General features: G+C 45.4%; 1 protein-coding gene across 1 annotated transcript in view; it reads right to left on the bottom strand.

The window, feature by feature from the left end:
* Positions 1–4,417, bottom strand: part of Rcl1 (RNA terminal phosphate cyclase like 1) — a 44,119-nt gene extending 39,702 nt beyond the window's left edge. The window contains exon 1 of the mRNA XM_028894512.2: positions 4,157–4,417. Coding sequence (XP_028750345.1) covers positions 4,157–4,292 — 136 coding nt within the window. The 5' untranslated portion in view covers positions 4,293–4,417. The remainder of the gene's footprint in view (positions 1–4,156) is intronic.
* Positions 4,418–13,203: the final 8,786 nt, after the last annotated feature.

Raw genomic sequence — 13,203 nt, 5'->3', positions numbered from 1 at the left:
CTCTATGGTAGGTTACATATATAAATATTACCATGTCTAGTTCCTGCTATTCTGAAAAATTTGGGATATAAAGAAAAGCTTTAATTATTAAAGTCTAAGAGTTTTTAAACACCAGTACTGACATTTCCATAGAATTATTACTAATATACAGAATAATTCTGGTGAGGCCTGTATATTGTAGGGTATTAGTAGTTTCTTGGGCTCTCCTACTTGACAATTCCCCCGGTGATATCCAAAAATGTCTCTAAATACTGCCAGCATCCCAGAGGGCAAAACTACCAATAATATGCAAATATGTATAACTGATCTCCTAAAGGGAAGCTTCAAAGGGACAACATAATTCTCTTTAAATATTTGGAAAGTTTCCAATGGCAGCAGAGAAAGGCTTGAGATGCCAGACAGCACAACTTTACCCAGTGCTTAGTAGAATCATAATAAACCAACTGGCATCTGTTCCTCCTGCTCACTGGGCCCTGCTCTTTACATCTAAGTACTAGTTAGTCTCCATAATAATCCCATAAACTAGGACTACTTGACCCCACACTTTACTGACAGAAAAACTTGAGGCTCAGAAATAGGTTTTGCTTTGACATTTATTTTTATGTGCGGAATGGGGGGAGGGTATGTATATATGACCACATGCATGTAGAGATCAGAGGACAACCTGAGAGAGCACTGTGGCACATTCTTAGACACAGACATACAAAATGTTAAAAAAAAAGAAGAAAGGAAAAAGAAAAGGAGAGGAGAAGAAGAAGAAGAAGAAGAAGAACTATTTCTTTCACCTATAATGATCCTCAGGGCCACTGTCTCCACTCTCACAACAGAAGGACACCCCGAATGTCGTCCTTTCAACTGCCAGGCTATTCTCTGCTCAGGCTCCACTGAGTTCCTCTACCACACTTGACTTCTGTTACCTCATCACACTCTTCCACTCAAGTTCTTCCTGCTGGAGAACAAGTTCCCTGAGTGCAAGGGCAACTGACTTCTATTTGGACTCTCCTTCCCCAAAGCCTTGCACATAATGAAGCCCAATCAACTCCTGAATGGTCCTGAGGCAGGCCTCCTCCAAAGTGCACCCCCTTGGGATGTTTAAGCAAGCACCTTTGGGGGATGTGACTGCTTTTTGCATTTCAGCTGGAGACTGTACTGGGTATTCTCAAGTTTTGGGTTTGTTTGTTTTTGTTTTTTTTTTTTCCAAATTCCATAATCTGAGTCAAGAAGAAGCAGAGAAGGATGAAGCTCCCATAGATTTGACTATGGCCCCAGATCATGTGTCCAAAGCTATATACATGTGTTTATGTGTATGTGTATATTATGCACACTTAACCTGTATTCATACTCACATGCATGTTAAGTCTACAAATGAAAGTGGAGATGTGTATCTGGGTCCCTCTGTAAGTAACCAGACAAGCTTCCTAAGCCCTTCAGTCAGCACGATGTCTGAAGTGGCAGTCTCTGTTATACTAGGACATTGAGTTGGTGTGCTGGTTAGGTTTTTCTATCAGCTTGACACAAACCAGTCACCTGAGAAGAGGGAATCTCAATTCAGAAAGTGCACTCAAGGCATCAGATTGGCCTATCAAAAAGCCTGTAGGACATTTACTTAAATGATGATAAATGTGGAAGGACCCACCCCACCGTGGGTGATGCCACCCCTGGGCAGGTAGTCCCGTGGTGTATAAGAAAGCAAACTGGGCAAGCCAAGAGGGGCAAGCCAGTAGGCAGCATTCTTCCTTGGTCTCTGGTTGGAGCTCCTACGCTGGCTTCCCTGCCTGATGGACTACAACTTAAGTTGAAATAAACCCTTTCCTCCCAGAGTTGCTTTCATAGTCTTTTACCACAACAACGGAACCCTAAGACATGGGGTAAAGCAAATAATGTTCAACAGCGGTGCATCCTGTTGCAGGATCTTAAAAGTTCTTATTAATAAAGTCAAACCCAGAGCAGGTATTGGGGTGAACGCTGGAAGATCAGAGAAGCAGAACAAGCCACAGCCACCTTACCTCACCAGTTCCTCAGCTGATCCTGTTTCCTCAGACTAGATGCTTCTGAGTCCTCATCCAAATCAATCTCAGCTGAACTGTGCTGCTCAAAAGCCTAAAAGCTTAACCAGCCAAAAGCTTCTAGTTCCTGGTCTTCACGCCTTATATACCTTTCTGCTATCTGCCATCACTCCCTGGGATTAAAGGCGTGAGTCACCATGCTTGGCTATATCCTTGAACACGTGGATTTCTGCCTCTGGAATGCTAGGATTAAAGGCGTGTGCTACCACTGCTTATCCTCTATGTTTAATATTGTGGCTGTTCTGTCTCTGACCCCAGATAAGTTTATTAGCGTGCACAATATTTTGGGGAACATAATACATCCCATAAAAGAACTACCTCCCCGGGTACCAGAATCCCCTACCCTTTCAGAAAAAATGCCAAGGGTCAAGTCCATTCAAGTTCTTGGAAATATGAAATACTATATTGGAAGACACCTATCAAGAGTCAACTCTGAATTGTATCTTTGAGTATTATATTTGTGAAAGAAAGCCCAGGTCTCCAGGCTAAAGCACTTCTGGACAAATAAAAACAACAACAACAACCTGTACCCAGTGGTCGTAGCAGAAGCAAGGTCTCCAGGCTAATCTGGGGTTGAAAACCACAACAAAGCAGGCTATGCAATAACTTTTCCCAAGGACCAGATTTAAAACTGGGGGGGGGGGGGCGTGGGGGCTGGGTGAAGGGAAGAGAATTGAGGGAAAGAGAACCAACTATTCAGTGACCTCTCCTCAACGTTTGAGTTTTTTGACTGTTTTCTTTCAAATTTTGTTAATTTGTTTTTGTTTTGTTTTGTTTTAAATAGGGTCCAAATATGTAGTCTTGGTTAGCCTGAAACTCACTGTGTAGCCCAAGCTGGCCTTGGATTTATGATCCTCCTGCCTCAGCCTCCTGAGTGCTGAGATTACAGGTGTTTGTCCCCAAGCCTGGTGTTCTCGCCACCACTACTGGGAAGATAGGAACTTAACCTACTAAGCCCTCTAGTTTCTTCCTTTCTAACCTTGTTCCCATCACCATGCACAAAACTTCAAGAGTGGCAGAAACGAAACTATCAAAAAACCATATTCAGACAGATGATGAAAGGGTCTAGCATCTATTACAAGAGCCTCTGCAAAGTTAAACACATCAGCCTGACCCAGGAAGTCTCCTGAACCAACCAGAGCCCCTCTCTATTTCAGGCTACAAGGCGGTTTTGATTCAACTGTCTTAATTTGGAGAGATCAGAGAGACGCTTTTGAACGTGTACCTAAATTCTAGGGGAACACCTGAAAACCAAAGCCATTTAATGAGATGTGGGTTCAAATGATGAGTTTAACCCATCTCTGCCTTTGTGCGGCAAATAAGTAAGTACAAGAGCTTGAAGCCTATGGCTTACTGTTTGGTGTTCCTTTTCCTGAAGTCAAGACAATTAGGTCTATGACTTAAAAATTATGTCAGCGGAGCGTCAAGTAGCAGGCCTGTAATCCTAACACTTGGGAGGTAGAGACAGAAGGAGCAGGAGTTGAAGGTCATCATCCGCAGCTACAAACCAAGTTTGAGGCCAGCCTGGGCAACATGAGACCCCATTTCAAAAACAAAACAAAAACCCATCTCAAAGCTTCTCTACTGCGCACATCAGTGAATAATAGAAACAAGCACAATATTTAAGAATAAAATTTTGTAATCCACTCCCGAAGAGATGTGGGGGGGCCGAGAAACAATGGCGACAAGCGCTGGTGTCCAAGTGGGGCTTTTGGATGAGAACCGGGAACCAACCGGTGGGACTTTCCTCAATGTCTGTCCGTCCACTCCTCACTACTACATGTTGGTCCAATAAACTGTTTTTCTCCTTTGAAAGGTTTATGGCGAAACCAAGAGTCTCAAGAGAGGGAAGTGAGTGGGCGACGCCTACGATTCGTAGCAAAACACGCCAGCCAGGAAAACGTGTAGCTGTTTACTACCCGCGCCCAGGAGACGCAGGGAATCGTTCCACGCGTGGCGCACGCAGCTCCGGAACAGATCCGCCTCCCGCGCCGCCCGACCACCAGCCCTCCCACGCGCCCCGCGGCGGCTCGGGACGGCGACCCCGGATCCCTGCCCCCCACCACCACCCACGCCCCCTCCCAAGTCACCTCGGAGGCCCGGGTTGTCGTCCCTGGCCCGAATCCTGCGGATCTTGACCGGGCGCCCGCTCAGGGTGGACAGGACCAGCCGCTGGCGCAAGAAGTTGCACCCCGCGTAGCTGAGGGAGTGCGCCTGGGTCGCCATGTGCGCGCGGTCCGCGGAGGGCCGGGAGCCGGGAACGCGACAGGGACCACCACCGCGGCCCCCGACGCATCCACGTGGTTTGGAACAGGAAGACAGAGCGACTAGACACCGGGTCAGAGGGGAGGGGGGCGGAGCCAGCGGCCGCCTGCCCGCCTCCTCGCCTGGCTGGGGCGGTCCGGGCGCCGGGGCGCACTGCAATTGGCCCATGGGGGAGCAGGGCGTTGCCCTTTCTACGCCGCCATTGGTCCGCTCTGTAGCTGGGCGGTGCTCTGGCCGCGCCGCCATTGGCCGGTAGTGAAGGAGGGCGGTGCCGTGGCCCCAGCAACAGCGCGCGGCAGTAGGATGCGTAGCGCTGCGGGGGAAACCCTGGCGCCCAGACGGTGGTAGGGTCTGTGTGTGTGCGGCTTCTCGGGCCTGAGAGCTAGAGGAAGCAATGGCTCGGCCTGGGTGTCCGCAGCTGCCTGGTCCTTGGCATCGCATCTGCGGCAGCCCCTCGGTGAGGATGCTAGCCACTCCCCCGTTTTCCGGATAGAGGAGAGAACAGGGTTGGCGCGCTTACTCTGTTGTTGTCGGCTGTCTGGGTCTGAGCAGTACTCCTGGGAGGTGCTGCCTACAGTCTTTCACGCCCGGGAAACTGCAAAGCTGTCAGAGGCTGCCTGAACTAGTACCCAAGCTTTTAGACAAGAGGCCACTGCTTGTTCTGTAATGACGTGCCTCGCTTTGTCTCTTTCTTATCTGCCCCTTCGTTTATAGTCTTTGCGTTTGGTGTCAAGACAGATCCTTCACCTCGAACGTCTCAAAATGGACAATTGCAATAACTTCAAAACATACATACGCATACATACACGGTGGGGAGGTGCATTGCTTTTCCATCTTTTCTGTCATCCAAGCCTGCGCCCCAAAACCTTCCTAAATAACTGGATTATTTCACGCCTCTATTCAAAAACTATCAAATGACTATCAACTTAGGAACCCAGTATCTTAACGTTAAATTTGCAGCCGTTTATGGGCGGTAGCACCAGACCTTGAGTCTCAGAAAGCACGGTGGAGGATGGGAATGGAAGGGAGCTGAGAGTGACCAGCCTAAGCGGGTGAGAGTGATGAGGAAACCCCGGAGGAGCACCTGAAGGGAGGCAGTGAGTGCAGAAGCACAGAGTTTATGGATCAGCCCTGAAGTCCACAGTGACGGCTAACCCACTTCTGGTAACGCCATTCTGGCAGACTGCCTTTACACAGCTCAGAGTGGTCTGATGGGCAGCGTTGGAAAAGCTCCAGGACCCTCGGGGCTCCTCTAAATGCTGTTATGAAGACCACTGAAGTACCAGGGAGTACTTTCACAACAGGAATGGAGTTTTTACTTTCTTTTTTAACACTACCTCATTTAATTACTTAATAATCTTAAGAAAAGTATTATTCAATAAAGAATGTTCACACCATTCAGATCTCACAGTTTTCCTTGTAAACCTGCTCAGTTTTGGTCCATCAGCGACTCCTCTCTGCTTCCAGATTTTTCAAGCCCACCTCGAATTTGCTGTCTTCAAGCACTGACTGACTGGAGCCGACATGGAAATAATATCCAGGCTCCCTTCACCCTTAGGTGAGGTAACTCTGTGCTGCTCTTTAAGCTCCAGTTACTGACTGTGGTATTTTCTTGGTTGCACCATTTCCTGGCTTCTTTCCCTGTATCTCCTTCCAGCTTCCTTCTGATATGTGCAGGAATTAACTCTCAACTAAATTACGTCCACTCTAAGTCCTGCCTCAGCATCTTCTTCTGGGCAATTGAGACGAAGTCCTGACTTATAAAATTTGAGAACAGACATTCAGAAGAGGGAGAGGAGGGGCTTGTTGTGAGCAACATAGTAAATGGCAGAGTCCAAGTGAAAACTCCATTTGTTCATCTGGTCTTTTAGACTGCTGAACCTTCTATTTAAAAGGAGGGGGGCTGGCTTCAACACAGCTGGAGAATGCAGCAAAAGCCACACAAAAGAGAAGAGTGCTAGCTGCCCCAGCCACTAGAATCAAGAGCCGGGTAGGGTCTCAAGTAAGCTCCCAGATGACTGGTCTTCAGAGCCACCCTCACTAATGCCATCTGGGACACAGATGAACCTTTCCACTGAGCTTTGCATATCCACAAAGTATTGCCACTGTGTTCAGCCACGGGCTTGGGGTGGTTTGTTACACAATAATAAATAACTGAAAATGATTTACTGTGGTATGAATGTGTTGTTTCAATTTAGATAAGCTCACTACACATCCCCGAACATTAAGGGGTTAGCAAGCCACAGTAAATGTTCCTATGATATTACTGAGTGCATGCCCGCAGTCAATTTCCACAATAAGAGCCTTGTACATGGGATCTGATTTTGTCTTCACACCAAGCTCGTTCACAAGTTGACTATACATAGATAGAAGCTTATGACATAGCTCTGTTGAATTTTGCCTGTATTTACATTGTCATGTACAATTTATTAATCTGTTCATAGAGTCTTCTGCCTAACTAGATGATAAATGGCACACATCTCACTCTGTGATCACTTCTATACCTCTTCTATGCTAATAAGGACAAAATCTGCTGGACTCAGCCACAGGGCATTGGGTTTAAAAGCCAGGGTAGAAGTAAATTCTTCCTACTACACAGAAAAAGTTGCTCAAAACCACACTTCCACACACACCCTGCTATTTCATCATCTCCTTTCCTCAAATCATCATGGATCCCAGGACTTTTTTTCTGCGTCAGTCTGGAACTGATGCTTCTGTTCCAGTTTTGGGGTGAGTTTCTGTGTCCAGTCCTTCTCGAGTCCTTACAATGACTATTCAAAACTCTGTTTGGGCATATACTATATAGCCCTTTATCACTTGTTTATGAGTTAGCCTCCCTAACCCACTTTACATCCAATGAAGGCAGGTCTGGATAGTTTCTTTTCTTTTTGGGGGGGTGGTTTCAAGACAGGTTTCTCTGTGTAGCTTTGTGTCTTTCCTGGAACTCGCTTTGGAGACCAGGCTGGCCTCGAACTCACAGAGATCCGCCTGCCTCTGCCTCCCGAGTGCTGGGATTAAAGACGTGCGCCACCACCGCCCAGCTGGATAGTTTCTTATAAGACAACTTACCTTGACAATAAGAAGGGAAATGTTTTCATTGTATTCTCAAAGCTTAGCACCTAGTAGGAGTTTAATGAAAGTCTGACTTGACTGGAATTATTACTTAATCAGCTGATTGAAAGGTACATAGGAACGGTAAATCGGTACAATCAAAAGCATCAGAATCATTGATTTTTAAACTTTGGCATACATCAAATTGTCCAGAAGGGAGAGTTGGTAAGACAGCTCAACGGGCAGAGGTGCTTAGCAGGGAAGTGTGGTGACCTGAGTGTAATTAATCCCCGGAACCCATGTAAAGACAGAAGGAGAGATGCCGCTTGCCAAGATAACTTCCTCATGCATGCTGCAGCGTTTGTGCCTGTGATGTATACATCATGCACACACATTAATAAATAAAATATATGCTTAAATCTGCCTGACGGGTTTTGTTTAAAAAAACAAAACAAAACAAACAACAGGTTGTCTCATAGCCAAAGGTTCTTCAGTATGTCTGGATGGGGCCTGAGAATGTGTATATGTCTAACTATTTCCCAGGAGATAATGACATTTCTGGACTATGGACCATGATTTGAGATGTGTTAAAAGAAGGACCTATCTGGTGTCTTAAAATTCTCAATGTTCCAACTTACACTTAATTGGAGCTGTGAGAGGGAAGTCAGGGAAAACGGAATAACAAATGTTCGAAGAAAGAGTAGGCAATGGCTTCCGGTTTTGATTAAGTACATGAACCAGCTCAACCAGTTTCAACTAGAATATACTCAGAGATATGAGTCAAGATGCAACATCATCAAATTATGGGAAGACGAAGAACCTTGCAAGTGGCAAGAGAGAGGATGCTTCTCATAGGTGATCCTCCATGGAATGAACAGCTGATTTCTCATGGTAACCATCAAGGCCAAACACAAAGGGGAAAACTTTCAACGTGCTCAGAGGGGAAAACCATCAGTAAAATTTATATTCAGGGCTCAAGAGATGGCTCAACATTGTTGAGAAAACTATAAAATAGTGTGGCCACTGTAGAAATTAGTCTGGTATTTCTTTAAGAAGTTAAACATAGCCAGATGAGATAGTGCATGCCTTTTATCGGGGCCAGAGGCAGGTGGATCTCTGAATTCCGGGTCAGCCTGATCTGCATAGCAAGCTCCAGGACATAGATCTACATAATAGAGACTTTGCCAAGACAAACAAAGAAAACACCAAAAACAAAACAAAATCACATACAGCAGGATACAGTAGCATATGTTTATCATCCATCACTTAGTAAATTGAGGCAGGAGGATCATCAGTTGTAGGCCAGCCTGAGCTACAGTGTGAGACACTGTCTCAAAAACTAAGTGCTGGGTCTTAGCTCAGTGGAAGAGCAACTGTGTGGAATGTGCCGGGCCCTGGTTTTAATCTCCAATACCACACACACTCATTTGGGTTCAATCTCCAACACCACGCACACTCATTTGGGTTCAATCTCCAACACCACACACACTCATTTGGGTTCAATCTCCAACACCACACACACTCAATTGGTGTCTTCTGTTTGTTTGCTTTTTGTTTTGTTTTGTTTCTTCTTCTTTTTTAATTTATTCTTCTCTCATATAACACATCCAGCGGAAATTTCCCCTCCCTCCACTCCTCTCAGTCCTACTCCACCTACCCTCTCCCCCAGATCCACTTCATCCCATGACCCTTCAGAAAAGAGCAGGCCTCCCTGGGATTTCAGCTGAACACAGCATAATAAAATGCATAATAAAACCAGACACAAATCCCCATATCAGGGCTGGAGGAGACAAACAAGTAGAAGGAAAAGGGTCCCAAGAGCAGGCAAAAGAGTCAGATACCCCCCACTTCCAATGTAAGGAGTCCCACAAAAACACCAAGCTGCAGAACCATAACCTATATGCAGATGATCTAGCACAGACCCATGCAGGCTCCATGATTGCTAGTTCAGTCTCTGTGAGCCTCTATGAGCCCTGTTTAGTTGATGTCTCCAGATCCATGTTTTCCTGGTGTCCTCTGGCTCCTACAATTCTTCCTCCCCTCTTCCATGGGGTTCTTAGAGCTTGAGGGGAGGAACCTGAAGGAGATCTCCAATTTGGGCCTTTTCCCTGCCTGATGTTTGGTTGTGGGTCTCTGCATCTGTTCCCATCTGCTGGCTAGGCTAGTACCAATCTATGAGTGTATAAGAATATCACTAAAAATCAATGTATTGATTTTTTTTTCTATCCTAGGTCTCTGGGCTGCTCAGCCTCCCATTCCTGGCCATCCAGGCAGTATAGGGCATGGACTCCCTCTCATGGCATGGACCTCAAACTTGACCAGTCATTGGTTGGCCACACCCAAGTTCTGCACCTCCACTGCTCCAGCACATCTTGCAGGCAAGATAGATTGTAGGTTGAAGGTTTTGTGGTTGGGTTGGTGTCCAGTCCTACGACTGGAAATTGCCTGGTTACAGAAGATGGCCGGTTCAGGCTCCAGTACCACCCATTACTAGGAGTCCTCACTAGGGTCACCCTCAGAATCCTGGGAGTTCTACTGCTAGGTTCCCACACCACCCCCCAAATGCCAATTCCAGTTGTCCCTCCCCATGCTCTCTCCCCCACAACAAACACCTGACGTGCAAGGCCCTGGGTTCAATCTTGAATACCACACTCTCATTTGTAAAAACCAAAATGTAGAAGCAATTCAAATGCCCGTCAACTAGTGAACAAACAGTGTGGTGTTTCTGCATAACGATAAAGGAACATTTACAGTATTGACCAATCTAGAAAACATTAGCTTAAATGAAAGAAGCAAGACACAAAGGGCCACAAGATTTATAATTCCATTTATATGTAATGTACAGAACAAAAAAAATATGGAAAGAAAGTAAAATAGTGGTAGTAGTTCCAAAGTTGAGAAAGATGGGAGGTGTGAAGTTTTGTTCTAGGGTGACAGAATGTTCTGGAGTTAAGAAAGTCATAAATGTTATGCAACATTGGGAATATACCGGGAATGTACATTTTGAAACCACTGAATTGTGTACTTTGAAATTTTAAAAATTGGGAGTTTTATATCATGTGACTTGTCTCAATAAAGTGTGTAACTTGTGTGTTAGAAATAAACAAAACAGTGAAAACAAAAGTCTAATAGTAGAAACATGGCAATCGCTATGACAACATTTGCTGACTAAGTCAGTAAACCCCAAAGCACATTGTCATTGCCACGGGGAGTGTTTCATCTCCAGAAGTTGCCACATGTGGTATTGACACAGACATCCTGGACTCTGCTAGCATTTATGTACTATTAAGTCACATTCATTAGGTTGTGCTTATTTTTACAAAAATGAAAAGAAAAAGAACAGCTCTTCCTGTAAGTGGCCTGAGCTAACCTGTGAAGACTGTTCTTGCTACTCTTTTGACCCAGGAAAACCTATAAAATGCAAGTAAAGAAGTTCAATTCTTTGTGTTCACTTTAAGAAATCCATGAAACTGCTCAAGCCATCAAGCATATGCACATCCAAAAAGCCACCGAGTATCCAAAAACGTCATTTGGTTTTCAAGACAAGGTTTTTCTGTGTAGTATTTACTCTGTAGACTAGGCTGGCTTCAAACTCAGAGATCCACCTGCCTCTGCCTCCAAGTGTTGGGATTAAAGGTGTGTGACACCCACTGTCCAACTAAAAGATTTGTTTTTATCTCATGTGTACGAGTGTTTGCCTGTACAGGTATGTGCACCATATGTGTTCCTGGTGCCTTCAGAGGCCAGAAGCGGGCTGCCATGTGGGTGCTGGGAACAGAACTCTGGAAGAGCAGTCAGTGCTCTTAATCACTGTGCCATCTTGCCAGCCCTGAAAGATGTCATTTTGAAGAAGCAATGTGTGCTGGCATTATAGTGGTGGAGTCGGTGGGTGTGTGCCTATGCTGAACTGTGGGGCGGGGCACAGGGTTGGTGGCCCAAAAAGAGTGCTGAATTTTTGCTGTGCATGCTTTAAAATGTAGAGTAATTCTGAACTCAGGGGGTTAGATGGAGATTCTCTAGTCATCAAATATATCCAGGTGAACCAAGCACCCAAAATGTGTCATTGAACTCACAGCGCTCATGGCTGGATTAACACATATGTGAGCCACACTGAGATGATCCTCACTGAAAAAAAGAACAAATGGTTCCAAAGCTAGAAGAGGAGGTTGTGAAAAGATATCCCCAAAGACACAAAAAACGGGAATGAATGCATCATAAAATAAACAGAAATGAAAGTTTTAAAAAAAAGAAAGGAAGGAAGGAAGGAGAAGAGGAAGAGAAGAGAGAGAAGAGAGAGAGAAGAGAAGAGAGAGAGAGAGAGAGAGAGAGAGAGAGAGAGAGAAAGAAAGAAAGAAAAAGAAAAGCACGGATGCTACATGTCCTCTGGATCAGAAGCAGCTAATCTATTCCCAGAGACTGCTACTGAAATTGACATAGCTGGAGAGGTGGCTCAGTGATTTAAGGGGTTTGCTGCTCTTGCTGAGGACCTGTGTTCGGTTCCCAGCACCCAAGCTGGGTAGCTGTTAACTCCATCCAGCTCTAGGAGATCCAGTGTTCTCTTCTGATCTCTATGGGCACTCGCACACATGTGGCATACACTCCCACATACACATACATTTGAAAGAGAAGAAATTGTCTATGGCTTTTTCTGTACACAGCCCCCCCCCCCGCGCTTTTATGAAACATCTTTTTATTAGGTCACAAATCAGAAGAACACAATTTAAATATTTGTGAATTAGCTTGATAAGGGATGCAATATATTTAGATTATGACTATTATGAATTCATACAGTCAGATCTTACCCTAATACAACACATTATTTCTTAATTAAACATAGCTGAAATCTGCTGAATATGGTGGCTCACACATGTAATCCCAGAATCTGAAAGGCTGCGACAGGAGGCTTGCTGTAAATTCAAAGTCAGGCCAGTCTATGGGGAGAGGTATAAGTCAGCCTGGGCTAGAGCACTCAAGAGGCACAGGAAGTGAACTGTGATACTGGAGTAGCTTGAGCATAGGAAAACTCAAAGCCCACCCTGACAGTGACACACTTTCTCCAACAAGGCCACCCCTAATGCAACAAGGCCACACCTCCGAACAGTGCTACTCCCTATGGGAGCCATTTTTCCTTCAAACCACCACAACTATCACAGTCACATTTACAAACACGAAACTGCTTTTTTATAACAGGGGCCCAGCCCTTAGTGTGCCCGTAGACCTTAGCACAACTGTCTCCATGATGGAAGTGCCATTCAGGCTGTAAAACTCAGCATGTAAACAGCACCACCTGCCAAAACTAAAATAAAGGATTTATTCTAAAGACCACATAGTTCTGGGAAAGTCTCAAAATGTACTAACCTTGCTTTTTAGCTTCTGTAGTTCTGCTTCTGGCTAACTGTTCTTGTATGTCAACCCAGAACATGAATTTTGTGTTTAAACACTCATCCTGAGAAAGGCTCAGGGCTACACTGGGATACCAGCTGGCGAATAAAGACTTTTTATTGGCTTAAATCCATGTCCAGCAGTCTTCTCCGGTGGATACCCCACAACGCTTTTGTTTCCATGGGCAAGGAAAGTGGGAAGGAGAGGTACAGAGACCCACAGAGGACAGAGCACCAGGCTCTTTGACAGTTTTGGTCACTCTCCCCACACGATTATTTTCTAAAGAAGGTTATAGAGTAAAAGATTTTGCTCAATCTTGGGGCTGGAGAGAGGCTCCATTTGCTCTTGTAGAGGACCTAGATTCGGTCGCAGCAACCTCATGGTGGTTCGAACTCTCTCTAACTCCAACTCCAGGGGATCTGATGCCCTCTTCCACCTC

Source organism: Peromyscus leucopus, chromosome 1, assembly GCF_004664715.2.
Source record: "Peromyscus leucopus breed LL Stock chromosome 1, UCI_PerLeu_2.1, whole genome shotgun sequence".
Lineage (NCBI taxonomy): Eukaryota > Metazoa > Chordata > Mammalia > Rodentia > Cricetidae > Peromyscus > Peromyscus leucopus.
This window is presented reverse-complemented; position numbering and strand designations above follow the sequence as displayed.